The sequence below is a fragment of the Anastrepha ludens genome, chromosome 2 (genome assembly GCF_028408465.1).
Source record: "Anastrepha ludens isolate Willacy chromosome 2, idAnaLude1.1, whole genome shotgun sequence".
In the NCBI taxonomy this organism is placed as follows: domain Eukaryota; kingdom Metazoa; phylum Arthropoda; class Insecta; order Diptera; family Tephritidae; genus Anastrepha; species Anastrepha ludens.
This window is the reverse complement of record NC_071498.1, coordinates 101,359,352-101,380,158: the sequence shown is the minus strand read 5'-3', so window position 1 is coordinate 101,380,158 and position 20,807 is coordinate 101,359,352. Positions and strand designations below refer to the sequence as shown.

Sequence of the window (20,807 nt, the reverse complement as noted above, 5' to 3'; positions counted from 1 at the left end):
TAAATAAAAAAACTATACACACATTTAGAATGAGCACTAACATCTTTATGTAGGCTAGTTTTTATACTTTGTACGCCTGCCATTTACACTAAATTTAAATGCCTTTTATAATTTTCATCACTTCTTCACAGATACTCAGCACGAAGTTGCTGGCGAAGCGCTCGAATCTGAAACTAAAATCGGTGACCATCATACACAGCGCCACCACAGAAACCGTGCGTCTACCCGACGACAACAACGGCGTTATCGTGCATACGGCCGTCCGTACAAAAGTTCCGTTCAAGAAAAAAGTGCGTGGCGAGCGCAGCAACAAAAGCAAGAGCGCCCACAGGAGCGGCAGTAGTGGAAACATAGGCGCTGGCAAAACGAAAAGCAGTGGTGGAAAGCTACCCACCAAACCGGGAGAGTTGGCTGCGAAATCAACGCACGCGCAAAACCGCAATGGAAAGCTGAGCAGCGTCGCAGCAGCAGCTGCGGTGGCATCGGCAGGTGAAGTATCCAAACCATCGCGTACCAAGAAAAATCGCGTTGGTAGTGGTGGTGGTGGCACGACTACGGCAAACAATACAACCGTGCCTCCAGCGCTAAACACGTCCGTGGCTGTCACTAGCAGTGCCACAAAAATTGAGAACGAAGCGAAGTCAAAGATCAAACGCTTCAAGAAGCATAACAAAGAAATCATTGACTATTCATCACGCGGTGGACAGGATGCGGCGAGTGTCAGTGGTAACGCGCATACCAATACATTTGGTAAAGTGCAAAAGTGGCTGCTCGAGTCGCCGATTGTTGTACAACCGTTATCGCACATAGAGCACTCTTCTAAAATGCGAAAAGTGATGAGTAAATCACAGTCCACACCCGAGCGACTGGTACAGAAGTCGCCGCAAAAGTCTAAGTCGGTAACGAATCTTGTCAATGACAAAGTCAAACTGCAAGTAGTCTATAAGCCGCCTTTCAAATTTGCATTACGACTTTCCAAGAATTCCAAAGTTAAAACGCATGTAATTGGCGGCGCAGTGAATAAACTTAAGAGGCAGCCGCGCACGGGCGCAGCTGCGAATGTCGTTGATGGCAAACGCAAGAGCAGCAATCAAAATAGTGAAGGTAGCAAAAACTCTGGGAGCGGCGGTGTAGAAGAGGTCAAATGTAAGCGGATCGCGCTACTACTCCGCAACAATAACGAAGACAATCAAATATTAACCTTAAATGAACCGACCTATGAAACGCTGAATCCAAAAACCATGCTCTCCAAAATGGAGAATCCCTTCTACGAGAATTTACAATGCAACACAAAAACTGGCGAAATGCGCACAACCAATGACTCTATAGCAACGGGCAACGGCGTTTTTTCGGCATCTAGCGCAATTGGTTCAAATAAAACTAGTTCGAGTGGTAGTAGTAGTAAAATGGTCTCTGATACACATGCAGCTGCAGCTATTGGAAGTGCGTTACAAAAACAACGACCACACAATTACAACCGATCCAATTCATTTTCAACAAACAATCCATTTGCGCCCAGTCATATCACTCCCAGCGCGCGTAAACTGAGCGAAAGTAATAGCGCGCAACAGCAAGCGACACCTGATGCTAATTTAGGGCGCAATTTTGGCAGTACACAAAATCTCGGTCAGGCGGCACATCATCAAAATCACCTAGCCAAATCGAAGAAGCGCAGCAGTTTGAATCTGAAGTTAAATAGCGCCTCAAAGAACATTAAAGATCCACCTGTAACAGCGCGGCGCAGCAATTCGAATATTAATTTACGCAGCAATACTTCAGCCAGCACATATCAGCCAAGTACCTTTTCGAATGACGCACAAAATTTCATAGCAACCACAACCACTAACACAGCCACTTCCACATATGTCAGCAGCAATGGTGCCAACGCGACAGTTACGACTGTTGCGAACGCATCCACAGACCGCCAGTTGCGTCGTAGCTCCAGCAGCACCGCCAACCATCATCACCAACATCAGCAACCAAAATCTACGAGCCAAGTGTTGAGTAATGCACCAAATGCCAACCACGCGTTGCCGACAACTGCTTTTGCGGCGGCTCTGCCTACCGCACGCACCAGCTTCAGCAATATACCACGCGCCAGTCTATGTGCTGCGGCGACCAACAACGGCACCAACGCCAATGCCGGCACTAACGCTGGCAGTTTTAGTTTTAGTAGAGTAACAGATGTGGACCAACTAGTCGCCGGCAGTCAATCGAGTCATAGCAGTCAAGGTAGTCATACAAGCCACCCCAGCCACAGTAGCCAACATGCACCAGCACGCCATGAGCACCGACGTAGTCGTAGCAGCGCACATTCTACTACAGCACCGTCACTAGCCGCCACTGCCAATTCAAATGCCACCGCCCCTCCAGAACAACAGAAACGTTCCAACTCCATAAGACAGCTGCAACATAACTATCATCCACCGCCGTTGCCGACAATTGCGACGCCCAACAACGGTGGTCAGGGACGTATTGAGGGCGAGCATGAGCTGCCATCTGACTTGGAGGTACTATTGTCTGACGTGGAAAATTTAGTTAGTTAAGGGTTAATAGTTGTAAGGGTAAGGGAAGCAGAGAATTATTATAGAAAAAAATTAATTAGTATGTACTTCAAAATGGATTAGGATCTATTCTGGGTAAGTTTGAAAAGCACATTTGTGCAATACTTGCAGTTTACTTTATTTTCTTTCGCTGACTTTAAACTATAACTATTTCATACACAGCACTAATAAGAGTTTTTATACTTTAAATGCATAATTTCTTCGAGGGGTCATTCAACGCCTATTAATTGGTAAGATACAAGCTGAGACTCATTCCATTTTAAAAACTATTCTACAATATTTCCACTGGTTGTCTACCGGAGATCGCCTTAAGACTCCATTAGAGCTAATCAGGCCCGTATTTTCAGACTTTTACCTTCAATGGAATTATCGGACTATTCACTCCTGTCTTGGCCAGCAAAGCGTCTTATCAGCTTGCAAAACAATCAGAGTCGTCTATAAATAGTTCATAGTGAAGGAACCCTCCAATGATGATACCATATATAATGGAAATTTTTATGCAAATATTTCTCTTAGTCTGAAAAAACCCAGCAAAGCCTATTAACAGGTCTCCACTAACAATTTTCTTTCTGCAGGGGCTCCAAGTGTATCAGATTGGCAAAAGTAGAGCGCTTGTTTTCCAACGAGATATTCTACCAAGAAGCTAACACAACTTTATAACCAATAGCTTCAAGAACGTTAAAGGAAAATGAAGACATGAGGTAGTCAAATGGGCTCCTTCTCACCACCGCCCGAAGTAGTCTCGATCAAATTCATGGACTTTTTATCTCAAAAAGATCCAAATAGTGTTTCATCTTTCTAGGTCTGCCTTCATAAAACGGTTAACTATTAGCATATGCATACCCATTTTCAAATCATTTAAGTGGCAATCCGGACCCACTGCGTCATTTTGGGAAAGGATGATAATCAAACTTGTAAAAACTTTCGTAATGACTTGCATTTTTTACATATGATATTTTGCATGTATGTAGTTGTATACACACGGAGCTTAGTACTCAATGTCCCGCGGAGGCAAATATGACAGTACCAGGTTAATACGAGTACTCAATTTAAGTACCAAAAACGGCTTAAAAGTAGAAAAAAAACTGGTTATTTCATTTAATCCAAGTAGATGACCGATAAATTCTGTTGAGCTTTTCTTAAGTCCAATCAAGGATCATAACTTCTTCCTTCTCCCTTTGAGATGGGATTTCCTTATTTTTCTACTCATCCTTCTTATGGGTACCGTGAGTATTGTATACAAAATATTTTTCCTCCTGACAGTTTGTGCTAAACTTGAGCTTATAATTAGCTCAGTTCTAATCAGTGATCCACAGATCGAACTCCCTATGAAGGTATTAACGGCAGATTGAACTATCGCTATTCCGCATGACGATTCCTGTACTAACTGTAGAGGTGAAGTGTAGACTGAGGGCAATATTATACTGTTTGATCAAAAAGTTGGCGGGATATATTCAAAAAATTTTAAATACTTCATGTTATCGCCTTCAAAGTACTCCAGTTCAACTGTCCAGATTGCGTTTTTGGTACCCATAAACTTACGTCTCGTCTCCAGTAATGATGTGTATCATGAATCTTTGGGTTTGGGATTCAGCCTTGGAAATCATATCTTTGGCGATTATTAATCATTAATTATATATATATATATATAATTGGCGCGTACACTTCTGTTAGGTGTTTGGCCGAGCTCCTCCACCGATTTGTGGTGTGCGTCTTGATGTTGTTCCACAAATGGAGGGACCTACAGTTTCAAGCCGACTCCGAACGGCAGATATATATTTTTATGAGGAGCTTTTTCATGACAGAATTACACTCGGAGGTTTGCCATTGCCTACCGAGGGGCGACCGCTATTAGAAAAATGTTTTTATTACTTTTGCTTTCCCCGAGATTCGAACCAACGACCTCTCTGTGAATTCCGAATGGTAATCACGCACCAACCCATTCGGCTACGGCGGCCGTAATTGTAATCATTAATTACAATGTCTTAATTGATCCATAAGCAATGTTCAAGTCCTCTGCCAGAACTCTTTTCTTTCACTTTATTGATCTTTTCATCAGTTTTCGATGTCGACGGCCTGACACTATGTTCGTCATCTTCGATAGATTCACGATCTCTTCTGGAGCGTTCATGCCACTCGTAAAAGGCTGTTTCTTTAGATCAGCAATACTGAAACAGTTTCCCAACATTTGTAAGGTTTTCGCATCTTTGAATTAATTTTTTCCAAAAATTTAATACAAGTTCATTGTTACAAATGCAAATCCATTTATAAAACTGTAAAAAATCGAAAACACTTGCATAGGCAGATTTACTTAAAGCGGCGTAACTTTTACAAATGTCAAGCAATTGCCGCATCGGCAACCTAACACGAAAACTGGAACCCGAATCAGTTAACTTAGAGCACCACCTGGCGCTTTTTCCGGGAACATTTTGATCAAGGTGGTATATAATTGCACCTGTTGCTATAACTTTTTTGTTATCGACAATAGCCCAGTGCAACTAATATAAAATTTTGTTTAATTATATTGCGAAAAACGCTTTACAGACTTCTGACTCCTATTTGTGGTGTGCGTCTTGATGTTGTTCCACAAATGGTCGGACCTACTGTTTCAAGCCGATTCCGAACGGCAGATATTTTTATGAGGAGCTTTTTCATGGCAGAAATACACTCGGAGGTTTGCCATTGCCTGCCGAGGGGCGACCGTTATTAGAAAAATATTTTTTCTTAATTTTTGATGTTTCACCGAGATTCGAACCTACGTTCTCTCTGTGAATTCCGAATGGTAGTCACGCACCAACCCATTCGGCTACGGCGGCTTGAACTGTTTAGGTAAATTATACGAAGGGTGCCTTTTATATGTCGGGATTAGAGAACAAAAACAAATTTTAATCATCGGAAATCACTTTATTGTGTTTCAAAATATTCTCCATGAAGATCTATACACTTTTGCATGCGTTTGAACCAATTGTCGAAGCACTTTTGCCACTCTGAATGAGGTACCTCCAAAACATGCATTCTGAATGCCGCAACCGCTTCTTCAGGTGTCGAAAAACGTTGACTTCTCAGTTTGTTTTTTCGTACGGGAATAAAAAGAAGTCATTCGGTGCCAAGTCAGGACTATACGGCGGATGACCCATTAATTTGATGTTTTGGGTGCTCAAAAATGCAGTTGTTTGAGCCGATGTGTGAGAGCTCGCATTGTCCTGGTGAAGAGTGATCCGTCTTTGGCCATTGGTGTTCCTAATTTCTTGGAAGACAACTGGCAAACAAATGGTTGTGTACCACTCAGAATTTACTGTTCTGTGTTGTTCTAATGGTACGGTTGCGACATGTCCAGTTTTTCCGAAAAAACAGGCGGCCATTTGCTTGGAAGTGCTTCGTGCGCGAACAACTTTTGTTTGATTTGGCTCATCTTGAAACACCCATACAGTCGACTACTGTTTACTTTCGGGCTCATACGCGTAAATCCATGATTCATCACCTGTCACGATGTCATAGACGTGTTTCGAAGCCCCGCGATCGTATTTTTTGAGCATTTCCTTCGACCAATCGACACGAGCCTTTTTTTGAACGATTGACAAATTGTGTGGGATCCAACGCGAACAAATTTTTTTGACAGTTAAATGTTTATGCAATATTGAGTGTATGCTGGTCCCACTAATGCCTAAGATTGTCTCAATCTCACGATAGGTCACATGACGATCTTGCAATATCAGTTCGCGCACAGCATCAATGGTTTTCGGAACAACAACTGATTTTCGGCGACCTTCTCGAAATTCGTCTTGGAGTGAACTACGACCACGATTGAATTCACCATACCATCGATAAACACTCGTCCTTGATGGAGCTTCATCGCCAAAAAATGAATTAAGTTCTTCCATGCAATGTTGCTGAGTTAATCCACGTCGAAAGTTGTAAAAAATAATCGCACGAAAATGTTCACGATTTAATTCCATTTTTGGACCGAGATGAATCTTTTAAGTTACTGTAAACAACACAAATAGCGCTGGTATTTCAAAACATTCTGAGTACGTAAAAGCCAAAAAATGCCAAACTTTGCGATACAGCTGTCAGTTGCCAGATTGCAATACCAGGGTTACCAAATCCCGACATATACAAGGCACCCCTCGTATTTTGAATGACAGGTCAGTGTGGATTCAAGTTAAAAAGAATTAGCTTCACTCCCGTTGCAAAGATTAAAGCAAGATAGCAAATTTTTTGCAATAGCAGTCACCCCTCGGCAGGCAATGGAAAACCTCCGAGTGCCTCTCTTCAAAACCATCTACCCTTTGGAGGCACACACAAGAAGCACACGACCCATAATTAATTAGAGGATAAGATCTGCCAAATACCTAACAAAGGAGGTTGTACGTCTCAATTATACAACACCGTGTGCGCCTAAAAGTGTATTTTCATCTTCCGATTTTGTTCCAATGAAATTTAAAAAATAAGGGTAACTTTCTTTTTTTCGAGAACAATGTTGCTTAAGGTTTTATCGGTGAAGTCTAGATTTTTTTTTTTTTTGTAAGGCAGTACTCAACTCAAGCCGACAGACTGGTCGATGGCAGCCAAGCTGCACTCTCTGGCTTTTAGCGAAACTCGCAATGCACTTGTCCGTCGATAATGTTTTCATTACTACATACTACATACATATAAGTATATGAGCGAAAAAAAATTAACTACATATAAATATTTTTGTGATTGTAATTTATATTTGCACTACAGTGAATATTAGTATTGATTAAGAGCAAAGAACAACAACTACTTGTAATAATTAGTTTAGTAATTCTTTAAAGGTATTTAAAAATACTCAAGTACATGCATGCACTCATAGATTTACAAAAACAAATCAAACAAACAAAAGTCAGACACACCACTTTTAAAGTAGAATATCATTATTTTTTTTCTTGCATTTTATTCAAAATTTTATTTAAAAATTCAAATAGTGATTGTTTCTCTGTTGATATAAACTGAAATTATTCTGACTTATGAATCCTTGTGTCAATTAAAATTAACTGTGTGAAAATATGTAATGCAAAATATGTAATCAATAAATTTAAGCGCAGCAGAGAAAGATGTGTATAAGTATGTACTTGTTAGTTCTAAGTACTTTTTAATTGTGTTGTGTGTGTACTATGTATATGTATTGTATATGTTAATATAAAAATGTGAGAAGAAAATGTTTTAGCAAACATTTCATTTAAGGCCACGCAACAAAAATCCAATTCAATGTTATTATTGTATGTAAATTATTGCAAATAATTTGTAAATATCTACAAGTGAAATGTATTTTTAGAAAATCTCGACGACGAATATGTCCTAATCATTTTGTGTCTGTGAAACATTTTAAATAAAATGCTAATTATTATTACAAAAACCATTAAACATTAAACATACAGATATGTAGTTAAACTGAATTAACACAAAATAAATTAGTTTAATGTGAAGAAGCTAACTAACATGCATGTAAAATAACTAAAACAAAAAAAAACAAAACAAAAGCAAACACAGAATAAGTAATATGTAAGGTAAACTCTTAATAAACAAAAATTACAACAAAATAAAAATATGAATAAATTCAAAATGAAACTATGTAAATGTTGCCGCCTACCATTTCCACACTAAAGAAACAGTTAATCGTTGTATAGGAGCTACACGCGTACATACTAAACATATGTACACAAATGGCCCATGCTTTTCAAGTAAAGATGTACTAAAGGAGTAACGGGGTTTTTCAATAGGGCATAACAATTTTATTTCATATTTGAAGGCTTAAGGTTGAATTAGAGGTGCCATAACCATAACCACATAGATCTGCTGATCGAACCAACCTATGGGTAATACTGTAATCGACTAGAGGTGGCATGGCATAATGCCGATGTCATAACCGAAACTATGCAGACCAATTAAATTTTGGTTGTATGCCGTAAGCATAAACAGCTGATTGTTGATTTGCTGCATTGTAACACATAATGTAATTGTATTTGTTAGGGGAAAAACGACCCTTATTTTCTCAGTAAATGGCTGTAGTGATCGATATCTCGTAAAGTATCGATCAAACAATTTAAAGCTTATGCTCGTTGGCAAGGTGACATTTCACGCAAAAAAATTTGTTTGCTGTTTTTTGTTTACTCCATTCAGTTGTGAATTACAGGATGTTAACAATGGAAGTCAACAAAGAGAAAATTCGGTATATTTTTTTGCAGTTTTTCTTTGATAAAGGCGAAAATGCAAGCCAGGCCGCTGAAATTGTGAATGGTGTTTATGGTACCGATACTGTAACAGCTAATTCCGTGCAATTTTGGTTTCGTCGATTCCGTTCAAGCATTTTTGAAATTAAAAAAAAAGGTCTATAAAGTGGGTAATGTCGATTAAATCACAGAAATAATCGAAGTTGACCGGCATGTTAGTAGCCGTAGCATCGGCGAGGACCTAAGAACGACCATAAAACAGTTTTAAACTATTTGCACAATTATTTTACGCAAAAATAATGGATTTCTTTTTCCCCAAACTAATATTAATGAATAAAATACAAATTTCTTCGTCACTGCTCATATTGTTATCGTTTCTTTAGTTTCTGCACTTTCGAAATGATCAAATGAATGACAATGTATGTAAGTATCGACTGCTGTGGCACCAATAATAGACGGCTGTAAATATCGTTATGGTTAAGATACGGTTGAGATTATGGCGTTATGGTATGGCACCTCTATTTCAACCTTTAGAACTAGTTTAACTTTGTTTTCCAGCTAAACCAAACTCAATTTTTCAAGGTTATCAGTTTAAAAATTCACCACACTGACAAACTAGCGCTTGCTTAATGTCTCGACACAAAATTTTTTGTGGCTTTCAATGAACAATTTCAATATAATTGCCAATCGCGGCAACAAATTTAAAGAAGTTGGCAAGTCATATTATGATGCAATGAGCTGCCGTTTTGCATGTTTAACAGTATTTGGTATGTTTTGTGACGCTCACATTGGCAGCATCCTTCTTTGAATTCACCCAGAATCTCAGCGTCGTATAAAACAACGGGCACAACATAAGGCCTCTTCCCTTCGCCAAGCGTTAGCTAGTGACGAATAGATGAAACAACTGGTATAAATGAACATAGTATATTGGCCACACGGGAATAGAGCTGCCTTAAATTACATGTGTTTGTACGACAGTGAGTTATACCAGTCTTATGCTCGCTAGCGGAGAATCTTGTTCGATAACTTTGTTGTTGCTTTCGCATGCAAATTTTTCGTCAAATTAATCGAGCATAGAAATAGCCAGCGGGGAAATAGCGAATATAAGAGGCCTATATGTTACATAACTTATATCTTCATATAATTGGCGCGTACACCCTTTTTGGGTGTTTGGCCGAGCTCCCCCTCCTATTTGTGGTGTGCGTCTTGATGTTTTTCCACAAATGGAGGGACCTACAGTTTTAAAGCCGACTTCGAACGGCAGATATTTTTATGAGGAGCTTTTTCATGGCAGAAATACACTCGCAGGTTTGCCATTGCCTGCCGAGGGGCGACCGCTATTAGAAAAGTGTTTTTCTTAATTTTGGTGTTTCACCGAGATTCGAACCGACGTTCTCTCTGTGAATTGCGAATGGCAGACACGCACCAACCCATTCGGCTACGACGGCCATAACTTACTCGACGGTATTTTCAAAATGGCGATAACATAAGATGCGAATGCTACGCAAAGTTTGGAAATAATTTTCAATTTCAATTTTTTTGTTGGTCACTATTCTTGAATCAAACATGCTGACAAAAAAGAAAAATAAACCAAAAAATAAAAACGGCATTAAAATGTACCACAAATGGCCCTATGTTCCATCTAGGAAACACGGAAAAATGTATATATTATGTATATAAAATGCAAATTGTATACCTGCATTAAGATTTAAAAAGCTTTACTTTTCAAAATTTGCGATAGAAGATTTTTTCAAAATGCATTCTCAGCAGCTCCAATTAAAAATAAAGTTACCTTGAAACTGGAGTCAATCTGACAGAACGGGGGGCGATAATGAATTTAGCAAACTCCAACTAAGTAAGGTCAACTATCTAAACTTTTGCCCAGTTTTTGAATTTGCACAACGTAAGTTTACACTAGAATCAAATACTGTGTTTGCAGGTTTTTAGGTTTGAGAGAATGGCGATCTGTTTCCACTGCGTATTTATGGAAATTTCCATCGTTTTTTTACTTTTTTCACTTTTGAGTATTTATTTTAAACTTTAAGCGTCGGTAGCCAAAACATTGTTGCCAATTTTACAGAAATTTTCCAATACATTAACGAATGAGAAGAAAGCCCTTAAATTAACCATATGGCCTTTAGTTATAGTAATGTTAAAATGTAGGCAAACCCAACACAAACCCGCTGCGAAAAATTCATTTGAAATGGATTTGGGTTAAGATATTTGCATGGGATTTGTCAAGTGTTTTGGTTGAAGTTTGCGCTTACCGGCAGCAATCCCAAAATTAAACTGCGGTGGAAATGTTATAAAACTACAAAATAATAATTCAATTTATCATGCCGTCAACATATTTTCGTTCTCTCAAAATCTTTTTAAACCCTCGGGCCGATATACAGGTTTATTCAATATAATCTCTCTCAACTTCCGCACGCGAATTTCAATGCTTATGCAAGTACCCATCTTTCATCTGAGATGCCTATGGTATGAGGAATTTCACACTTTGTCAAACTTGGATATTCCCAAATAATTTCATACAATCGTTCAATGACTTCTGGTGTTGTTACAGTTTTCGTAACTCCACGGTTCATTTTCAACGCTGTTACACCACGTTTTAACTCTAAACGAGGCACAGTAGGAAATGAAGGAACTACATCCTTTAACACTTGCACTATATTTGTTTTGTGATAAACCATCTGTTATTGGTAAATCATCCAAAAAGAAGAATTTTTGAACTACCCGATATTACATTTCCCCCAATGTATGAAATTGGTGGCCGCCGTAGCCGAATAAGTTGGTGCGTGACTACCATTCAGAAGACGTAGGTTCGAAACTCCGTAAAACACCAAAATTAAGAAAAACACTTTTCTAATAGCGTCGCCCCTCGGCAGGCAATGGCAAACCTCCGAGTGTATTTCTGCTATGAAAAAGCTCCGCATAAAAAATATTTGCCGTTCGGAGTCGGCTTGAATCTGTAGGTCCCTAAATTTGTGGAACAACATTAAGACGCACGTCACAAATAAGAGGCGGAACTCGGCCTAACACTCAAAAATGCTGTAAGCGCCAATTATATATACTTGTATATGGATACGAAAATTTCAAATGACTTATAAACAAAGAATAAACCGACAGATCGAATTATAGGTTTTTTTTGTGTGTTTTAATGAAAGGTGAAGTATTAAAAAGGCGTATAAATAAACCTGCATGTAAAAGTTAGTTTACGTGCTCTTTAATATTTGTTTAAAGTCAAGTCAAATAAAAGAAGGTGACGTGAACAAAGAACAACTGACTTTGCTTAGTTTTGAAAATAGTTGAATAAAAGTATGTATTTCCAACCTTAGCCGTTTCATAACTAGCAAATGTATCTTCATCACGCAGTTGAGAAAGAAAAGAGTTGAAGAGCAATTTAAAGTGAGGAATAGTTGATCGGCTCTATTAGTAAAGTTCCCTTTTTGGTCTGATAATAGACGTATTACAATGAATAATAGTTTGAGTCAAACTATTCACTATTAATTGTTAAAATATATAAGCCGTCAATGTGTCTATTCAAAATTAGCAAAATCAATCAATTCCAAGAGATTCATAAAAATTGGAAATCTCTAATTTCACATTGCCGTGAATTTTAAGTAAATATCTTGGCTTAAACTCTTACGAAACAAAATAAGCCGAAGAAGTAAAGCCTCTTAACCAATTAAAGCACAGAAAACTATATGTTATGCTCGCATTGAAAACCCCTATTTATACAAGCATGCAATATTACGGCGCATAGTTAAGTGCATTCGTGTAAGAATGAAATTAAAAACAAGCATACGTGCATACTCATATGTATCTAAAGCTAAACATAAAATTAATGTTCATAAATTGCAATTGCACGCAAATTAAGACTCTCAGCCACTTCACTGCTACAACGAACTCGAACACTTATATACAAGTATATACAATACTTCCACACAAAGGTATACTAGTATTGAACTGAAAATAAATTCCTCATAAAATAATGCCACTAAAGCAAAAATATTTTCTAAAATTTTTTTTTTACGTATTTTTTTTAATATTTTCAACTGGCTTATGAGAAGGTAAAAATGAGATTATTCATTTTTATATGTATTTTGTTCTAACTTTGTAACCTAAGATAGGTTAGCAAACATTTACCAGTGACGTAGAAATTCACGGCTGTCAGAAATAAATGATATTCGTATTATGATTCACGCCCAGGATGTTTTTATCTTCTAAAACCCACTACTTTCGGAATAGCTAACATAACTAACTAAAGGATAAATGGGATAGGAGAAACTGGAGGTTTGATTTGCGAGGTAGCTCGATGGTGAGCCCACAAAATTCACTTTTTTCCCATGCACGGAGGCGTCTATTTCTAAAAGTTGTCACAATAAGACTGTTTCTCAGATCAGTCAGAAAAATGGGGTGCACATTTTTTGAAAGCTCCATCTTGACAACAAAATATTGACTTTAAGACTGTAGCACCATCTGTTCTAATTTTCTATAACTTTGCCGTCAAGTACACCTATAGGGTCATATGTTGCCCCTAGATGTCGGCCCAAAATTAGTTATAGTAGAAGGTCCTTTTTAGGTGACGGGAGTTTAATATTTAATTATATGTCTGTTTTACCAGGAAAGATTAAATAAGGTACAAAATATAAAAGTTTAGAACTGAGAATTTTCTTTCTCGGCATTGAAAAGGTTCCTTGAATCAGCATAACTATTGCTGGAAGTTCTCTGCTGGTATTCTCCAACAATCCATTCCCACAATACTATTGCGAAGAATTTATCCTCCAAATGCCAGTCAACGCCAATCTATTTCCATACATTCCTCCCAAAAGGGTATGTTCTTGAGGAATGTGCAAATAAGACGGAAATTCATACTTAAATATTGGAATCCCAAACTTTTATACTCAATTATTTACTTAAAATTGTTTTAAACTGTGTTACTAACATTAGGAATAGCATTTAGTAAAAATGGAGTAAAAGTAAAATTTGTAGGAAGAACATTTCGTTTTCAAAACGTACAACGTGTTAATGAGCAAGAACTTGCTCATGGATTTGTATTGATATGTCCAAACCCAGTATGAGATGGAAAACATCCTAAAATTCCGCCTAAAACAGAATATCATAGAGCACTTTTTGCGACACTGCGCGCGAATGGTGGACTTTTTGACAATACGAGCCCGAAGCAATTGAAATATAGGTTGCGGAAGTATTACCAGATGGTTTTAAACCGAAGTAGGTTGTTTTAAAAATGCATAAGTTACCAAAAAGAGTTAACTTAGTAATACGTGATTAATCACTGCTCGCAATACCCGTGGCAACATGCAAATTGATGAAGCTGAATAGCTTCGACTAAGTGGCACATCATGGAGAATTTAATAAACTTCTTTTCTGATGATGAGGAGATTTTAAAAGAACTCATTCTGGAAAAGCTGGGATTGACGTAAAATGTTTCTAATGAGCCTATCTTCATATAGGTGGATGAAGTGTCCAGAAGAGGCCTAATAAACACAGCACCAGCTTTCTGGGTACTGCAAAAAATTAGAATACTAGGAAAGTTTTCATCTTGCAACTATTCGGCACTGCGACAACTACTTGGAAAACCTTAAAACAAGCTCTTTGAATATAATAATAATTAATTTAAATAAGTACAGGTAGTTTAGCAAATACATATATACATTTTCGACATTCGTTCATAAATCTCTTTTGCTTTTAAACATTGGAGAAATAAAAATTCCATCACTGTAGGAGACTTATTTTTTCCATTGTAGAAAATATTGTGACACGTCGATACTAAATGGCTTGTAAACAAAAACTTAATTGACATATTGACATGAAACTTCACACACTTTCATATGAAGAGTGTACCAACATAACAAAAAACATGTAGGCTTGTAACAGTGCCCGCAGAGCCTTTGGTAAAACCTGAGGTCTGAAATCTGCTTTGGTCCTATGGATATACGCAGCACTTATCAGACCAATCATCAATTACGCCTCTGTGGTCTGGTAGCGACGGCCTATGGTTAAGTCCACGCTCCGGGAACTATACAGGCTGCAAAGAAGTGTACGTTTATACCTTACGAGTGCCATGAGTACAACCTACGGGGATGCTTTAAATGCTATGCTTGATTTGCTCCCCTTGAATCTAAAGATACAACCGGAAGCAATAAAAGCAATGTGTAGACTCCATAAATATGGTTTCTGGAAAAATTGTGACTTGGAGGTCGAAACTCCACGCTTCTTCTATGAAAGAATTCATATTTGCTTAGACAATATGATAGCTTCATAATGGCGAAAATTGACAACTTCGCGATCTGTTTTAAATTTAAAAATTAGTTCACAAAATTTAATCCTTTTAAATTTTTTGTTTTCACTTGTCTTTTTCTGCCGATAACTTCTTTTTTTACCATACCATTTTTTAAGCCATTTAAGAAAAAAAAAACAACTTTCCTACCATTTTAACTAAAAGGGATTTAATATTTTCCACTTTCTTTACCCTTCTTAAGGATCAAAGCTTCAATGTTACAAGTGAGCACACCTTAAATTGAACCATGGGGAAGGAGTATTGCGCGTGTGTGTGTTATTTTTTTTCAATTCGCAAATGAAGTAAAAAAATTGCATTTTCGAAAAAATTTAAATATTAAAAACACAAATAAACTAATTAAAAATATTTTAATATTTAAAAAATATATTTTGCACCAACCTTCTTTTTCTTATTAAATGACCTCAATATTCTCACTAATATTTCACATGTGAAATAAGTACTAAAAAGCAAAAATTTAATATTTTTTTTAATTCTAGCATTTTCTACCAAATTTTAAAAATACCAAATCAAAAAATACCATTATTTATACGGAGATATAATAATTAAAAAAACACCTCCAAACCAAGCGTTATAGACTGCATCGCAATGTTAAATTTTTCAATTAAACTTTGATATATTGTATTAAAAAACAACTTATACATATTTCAACTAAGAATTTCTAACATCAAAACTAACCGAATCGTTACTATTGTATATTACAAAAACCCGAAAAACCAGCCATCAAGCAGTGATTTTTTTTTTGTGTGCTGAAATGTATGAAGACGAGTTGTTTGCTAACAAAATATTAAACTATGGAACACAATTTATGTATGTTTGCACGTGTACGTGGAATAAGTAAAACAAGATTGCTAATTATTTTATTTAGCTGAGAAGAAACAGAATTTTATGCTAACTAATTTTACAGATAATCGCCGCAAATTCTAAGCGTTGAAAATCAAGCAAGCAAATGTAATAAAGGATACAACGGTTATGTATGAGAAATGCTCTATTTTAAGTATATTTTTTAACAAAATAAATTACCAAAAAAAAAGCGAAATTAAAATAAATAATAGAATAATCTATTTTAGTTCACTTTTACATTTTGAAAATTAAAAACAATGGGCGGGATAAAATTAAGAATGCGTTGGAGCCACGTTGGAGTATTTGGAGGATAAATTTTGCGATTCATTTTTCAAATAGAATTCGTCTTTATAACCCAATGCACAACTGACTCACAACTTGTTCCATTGGAGTATAATTTTTTCGATAAAAAACTATATTGAACAGTAAAGTATAATTTACTGCTATCACAGCTCAGATTTCGTCCTCAGATCAACAAATTTGTCTATATTTTTAGAGTACGTGTGAATCTTGTCGGAGTTTTCGCTTAGAACATGATGCTATCTAATATGATAAAAAGTAACACCGCCTCAATTATTGAAGACCCTACTTCTCGGCCACCATATACCGACCTGATCTACACACATTCTGACGCGGTCGAAAATGATATAGTTTCTTCTCCAGTTTTTTTTCAGACATTCAGATTCACAGTAAAATCGAATCGGATCTTTTCAGACTGCAAACTCAGAGGTAACAATTTTTTATCACCAAAAAATATCATGAGATCAGAACAATGCTTATTACAACAAATACATTTTTTTTTGGAAAAAACTGGCAGACAGTCGATTTGGCATCATAATGGAGTCACTTTCACTTCTTGTGCTTTATCATTAAAAAATAATGCGAGCTAGAACTGCACGTAATGAGCCGAGGTTTCCATTTTAGTATGAAAATTCTACTGAATAGGTATCTTTAAGCAAGTCAAATACCATATCATAAACTCGATTACTTCTCCACTTCCATTATATATTCACTTATGCATATATATCTTTCCACTGAATCTTCTCTTCTTCTTAATTGGCGCGATAACCGCTTATCAGAACCAGTTTCTTGAAATTTTTTCACCAACCTTGAATTGTCGACTCATTTGGACGTTTATTTCCACCAAAAAAATTACAAATTTTGCGATATGTTGCTCTTAAAGATCGAACATTTTCATAACAAGTTTCAAAAATTTAAAGGCGTTGTTCTATAATGTAAAATTGTATAAGTATCTGTCTACTTGACAGATGTCAAAGATGACATAAAAAAGGTACCGCCTAGAAATTATTCACTACTGACCCTTTAAAAGACTTTTTATGAATAACACTATGATTTTGGAATATAAAAAGCGATTGGGTCAATTTGGAAAAGAAACGTACACAATCTTTTTGAAAACAAATCTTTATTTTTAGTCAAAATAAAATTACTTTGCATTTTCTGGTCCAACACCACATTAAATTGCAGCCTGTGGAGTAGCACTAACTAACAAAACTCCAATACAAACAGACTGACTTGGACACGTTCTTAGAAGAGAATCAAGTGACATCACACGCACTGCAATTAAAAGGAATCTACAAGGAAACCGATGAAGAGGTAGACACTCGATGGTATGGAGGAATAGTTTAGAGACGGAGATAAAGAAAACCAACAAAAGTTGGAAAGAGCTGAAAAATATTGCTTCTGATAGAATCGAATGAAGGAAGTTTGTTGTGGTCCTTTGCTCCCTCACGGAACCGTAGGAATTGATAAATATTGTCGACTCATTTGGACGATAGAATCTTTATACAATATATAATATATGCATATATATATACATATACAGTTCGTGTTTAGACTTGAATCAATGCCAATTTAGTACAACATTTTCAGTTATAATTTCCATCTTTCACAATTCTCATTTAATAGTTTAAACGAAATCGATTGCGCATTATTTATGTTTTTATTCTACGCACAATTCATGAACATCGACCCAAGGTATTACGATATTTTACGCCTGAGGCATAGCATTAGGACCTTTCTCCAAAACAGCCTTAATGGTCTTCATCATAGTTGGTATGAGTCCAATATGTCTGTCAACGCAGGACACAGTGCAATTTTCAAATTGGCGCTGATATTTTGATAGTTCCACAGTCCCGGGACTCGGTAACAACCTCTGTCGAGCATCTTCGCTGCATTTCTAAATATGAAAAATTAAAAAAAAAATAAAACTTATATTATATATAATATTATAGGGCTTACCATCACACAATTCTGCAAACGCGTTTGAAATTTACCCAACTCATGTTGCAAGTAATTTTGTTCTTTAGTAAGCGGAACTGCACATCCCTCAATGCAAGACTGCACGGAGTCTAAAGTCCCACGTTGATCATCGCAACATTTAGATGCACACATATGCATTTCGGACTAGGTTAAAAAATTTACTTGAGCAATAAATATTAGCAAAAGCTGTGCACTGCCTACTAACCTGCATTTTACGTAAATAACTTGAATACATTTCATTGATCATGTCAGAAATGGCGCGTTCTACGCGTTTACGTTGTTGCTCTATCATTTACACGTAAGTGCTGAACTTCAGGCTAATTGAAACTCCTAAACACTTCTTTATCTGACGTAAGCAGACGAAAAGCTGCATCTAAATTTTAGAGGCTAGCTTAAAAAAATTCCTAAAATATTGATTTATATAAAATTTAAATGTTTATTTTTATTACTCCTCCCAATTCTTTTTAACAAACAAAACAGTTGTTGCTGATGTATGTAATATATCCCTACACTTTGCGCCAAAACAGATTTAATTGTTTCATCATGGTAGGAATAAGACCAAAATGCTTGTCCACGCACTGAAGCGCATCGTTCAAACTGATCAGTATATTTGGCAATTTCCGCTTCCGAGGGATTAGTCAGCAGTTTTCTGCTATACCATTAGAAGGGAAGAGCAGCTCACAAATTTCATTTCAAGTGTCAAAATAACCACCGATTGAGAACTTGCAGGGTGTCTCACATTATTGAGCACCGATTCTTGAACAATGTATAGCAGAATGCATTTAATTATACCGTTTCTCTCAAGCGAACGTACAATTTTTATTTAAGGCCTCTGATAAATATTACGTTTTTGAAAATGTATTTTTATACCCACACACTGGTACACAAAGGAATAATAATTCGGTTCACATAACGGTTGTATATAACAGATTTAACGCTAGATAGTACTTCTTATTTTTAAAAGCTTAGGCCCACCTTCGTCGATTCGCCGGCACTTATTTTAAGTAGTATATTTAAGTAGTATTTAAGTATTTAATTAAACGCTTCATTTTTGTATTTTGCTTTATATTTTTATTTTTTTCCTTCGAGTTATCGATTCAACAAAGAAATGGTACTGGGAAGGTACTGGAGTGAGAAGTCCTTAGCGGAATAAAAACCCGAGACATTCTGATATCGTAGAGCCGATGTTTTGCTATTCATCCGTCTGCTTTTACAAGCTATAATTTTCATTGTCTATGATTGTTTGATTTCAAAAATTAACAGCCAGCCCAAATTAAGTTGTACTAAAATGTTGCTGATATATAACTTCCTAATAATACGTTCACATATAAGTAGATTATCTACTTTTTCGTGCTTGGCTCCCAATCCGTAATTAAAAAGAAAGATTACCCATACAAAATGTGTCTCCCGAAATCTGAGATTATAAAATAATCCCAGATTATAACCATACTTTTTTAAACACAACCCTGTGTTATAGATAATTATTTTTACGGTAAGAAGAAACATCAAAGTAACAACTACATAAAATGGCCACCGGCAAAAGAGAAGAGGTTTGTAAATATCATTCTCAGAAAATTTGTGCTAGATATTGTTTATTATGCCCTTTCATTACAGAAAAACCATGTGTCCATAGACGCTTCGGCCTGTTATTGCTTATTATAAAATGCAATATCGAATTTCGCATGTATATTACTGCCATAATTTTTTGCAACCTCAGTAGACGTCGTTTACGGCTTTCCTCTAACTGTCTATTACTAGCAGCCAATTGCGCAATTCAATAATAATTAAACAAACCAAAAACTCCAAAATATTGCACACAATTTCTCTGAAGAAAAACCTTTTAAAACAGTATTGACAGCTGCTTGTCAATTTTGAAGGTAATCTGGCATATGTGAACGGGTAGATTAACTTTGTGGACTTATTGCTTATTACTGCATATGTGAACGTACTTTAACTTGATAAAGTTCCGTTTTAAAATTAGGATGCAATTTACTTCGGTGATACAATTTACTGCTATATTTTTATCAGAGAACGTAGATGCATATAAATTTACGTTCTCTGTTTTTATGGCGAACCTGCTGTAACCCAAGGCTGCCAGAAAGATTATACAAAAAAATGTTAGCACGCAGCCAAATTGAGAGATTTTCTTTAATAGGTAAGTTTCTTTACTTCTCGATATATACTCTATACATCAAAGTTACTCTCCCTAACCAAGGCATATATGAAGTAGAAACAGTGGAACAGCTGATTTGACTATTTCTTAATTGTATATATTCTTTTTTTTATTATAAAGCCAATTCAATTTATACAATAGTAATTCTTAAGATTAAGGAAAGTTCAACCATAGGGCCTTACGAACTAAATAAACAAGCAACTAGATAACAGCTTAATTAGCTATTGTGGAAAAAAAAAAAAGAATAATTACATAAACGTATTTACATAGCGAATTTTCATTACGAATGTATGTATTTCAATATATAACGCTGATTGTAAACTTGCTTTTTCTAATAAGTGCTCTTTTAATTGCTTCCTGAAAAGCATCATGTTATTTAAATTCTTCAGCGAATTATCAAGCTCGTTGTACCAACGTACACCGTTGTGTGAAAT

At 36.3% G+C, this 20,807-nt stretch overlaps 2 protein-coding genes across 4 annotated transcripts in view; one reads left to right on the top strand and one right to left on the bottom strand.

Moving 5' to 3' along the window:
* Window positions 1-16,141, top strand: part of LOC128854922 (disintegrin and metalloproteinase domain-containing protein 10) — a 202,814-nt gene extending 186,673 nt beyond the window's left edge. For 2 of the 3 annotated variants that reach the window (XM_054089393.1, XM_054089392.1), the window contains exon 12: window positions 132-16,141. In XM_054089393.1, coding sequence (XP_053945368.1) covers window positions 132-2,546 — 2,415 coding nt within the window. In that variant the 3' untranslated portion in view covers window positions 2,547-16,141. The remainder of the gene's footprint in view (window positions 1-131) is intronic. The other variant, XM_054089394.1, reaches the window with a different exon arrangement.
* Window positions 16,142-17,383: 1,242 nt separating this feature from the next.
* LOC128858792 (protein FAM136A-like) lies at window positions 17,384-18,924 on the bottom strand. The gene is made up of 3 exons (XM_054095298.1): window positions 18,406-18,924; window positions 18,180-18,344; window positions 17,384-18,117 (listed from the first exon to the last, which is right to left on the bottom strand). Exons 1-3 carry the CDS (start codon window positions 18,490-18,492, stop codon window positions 17,929-17,931), a joined length of 441 nt encoding a protein of 146 aa, XP_053951273.1. The 5' UTR covers window positions 18,493-18,924; the 3' UTR covers window positions 17,384-17,928.
* Window positions 18,925-20,807: the final 1,883 nt, after the last annotated feature.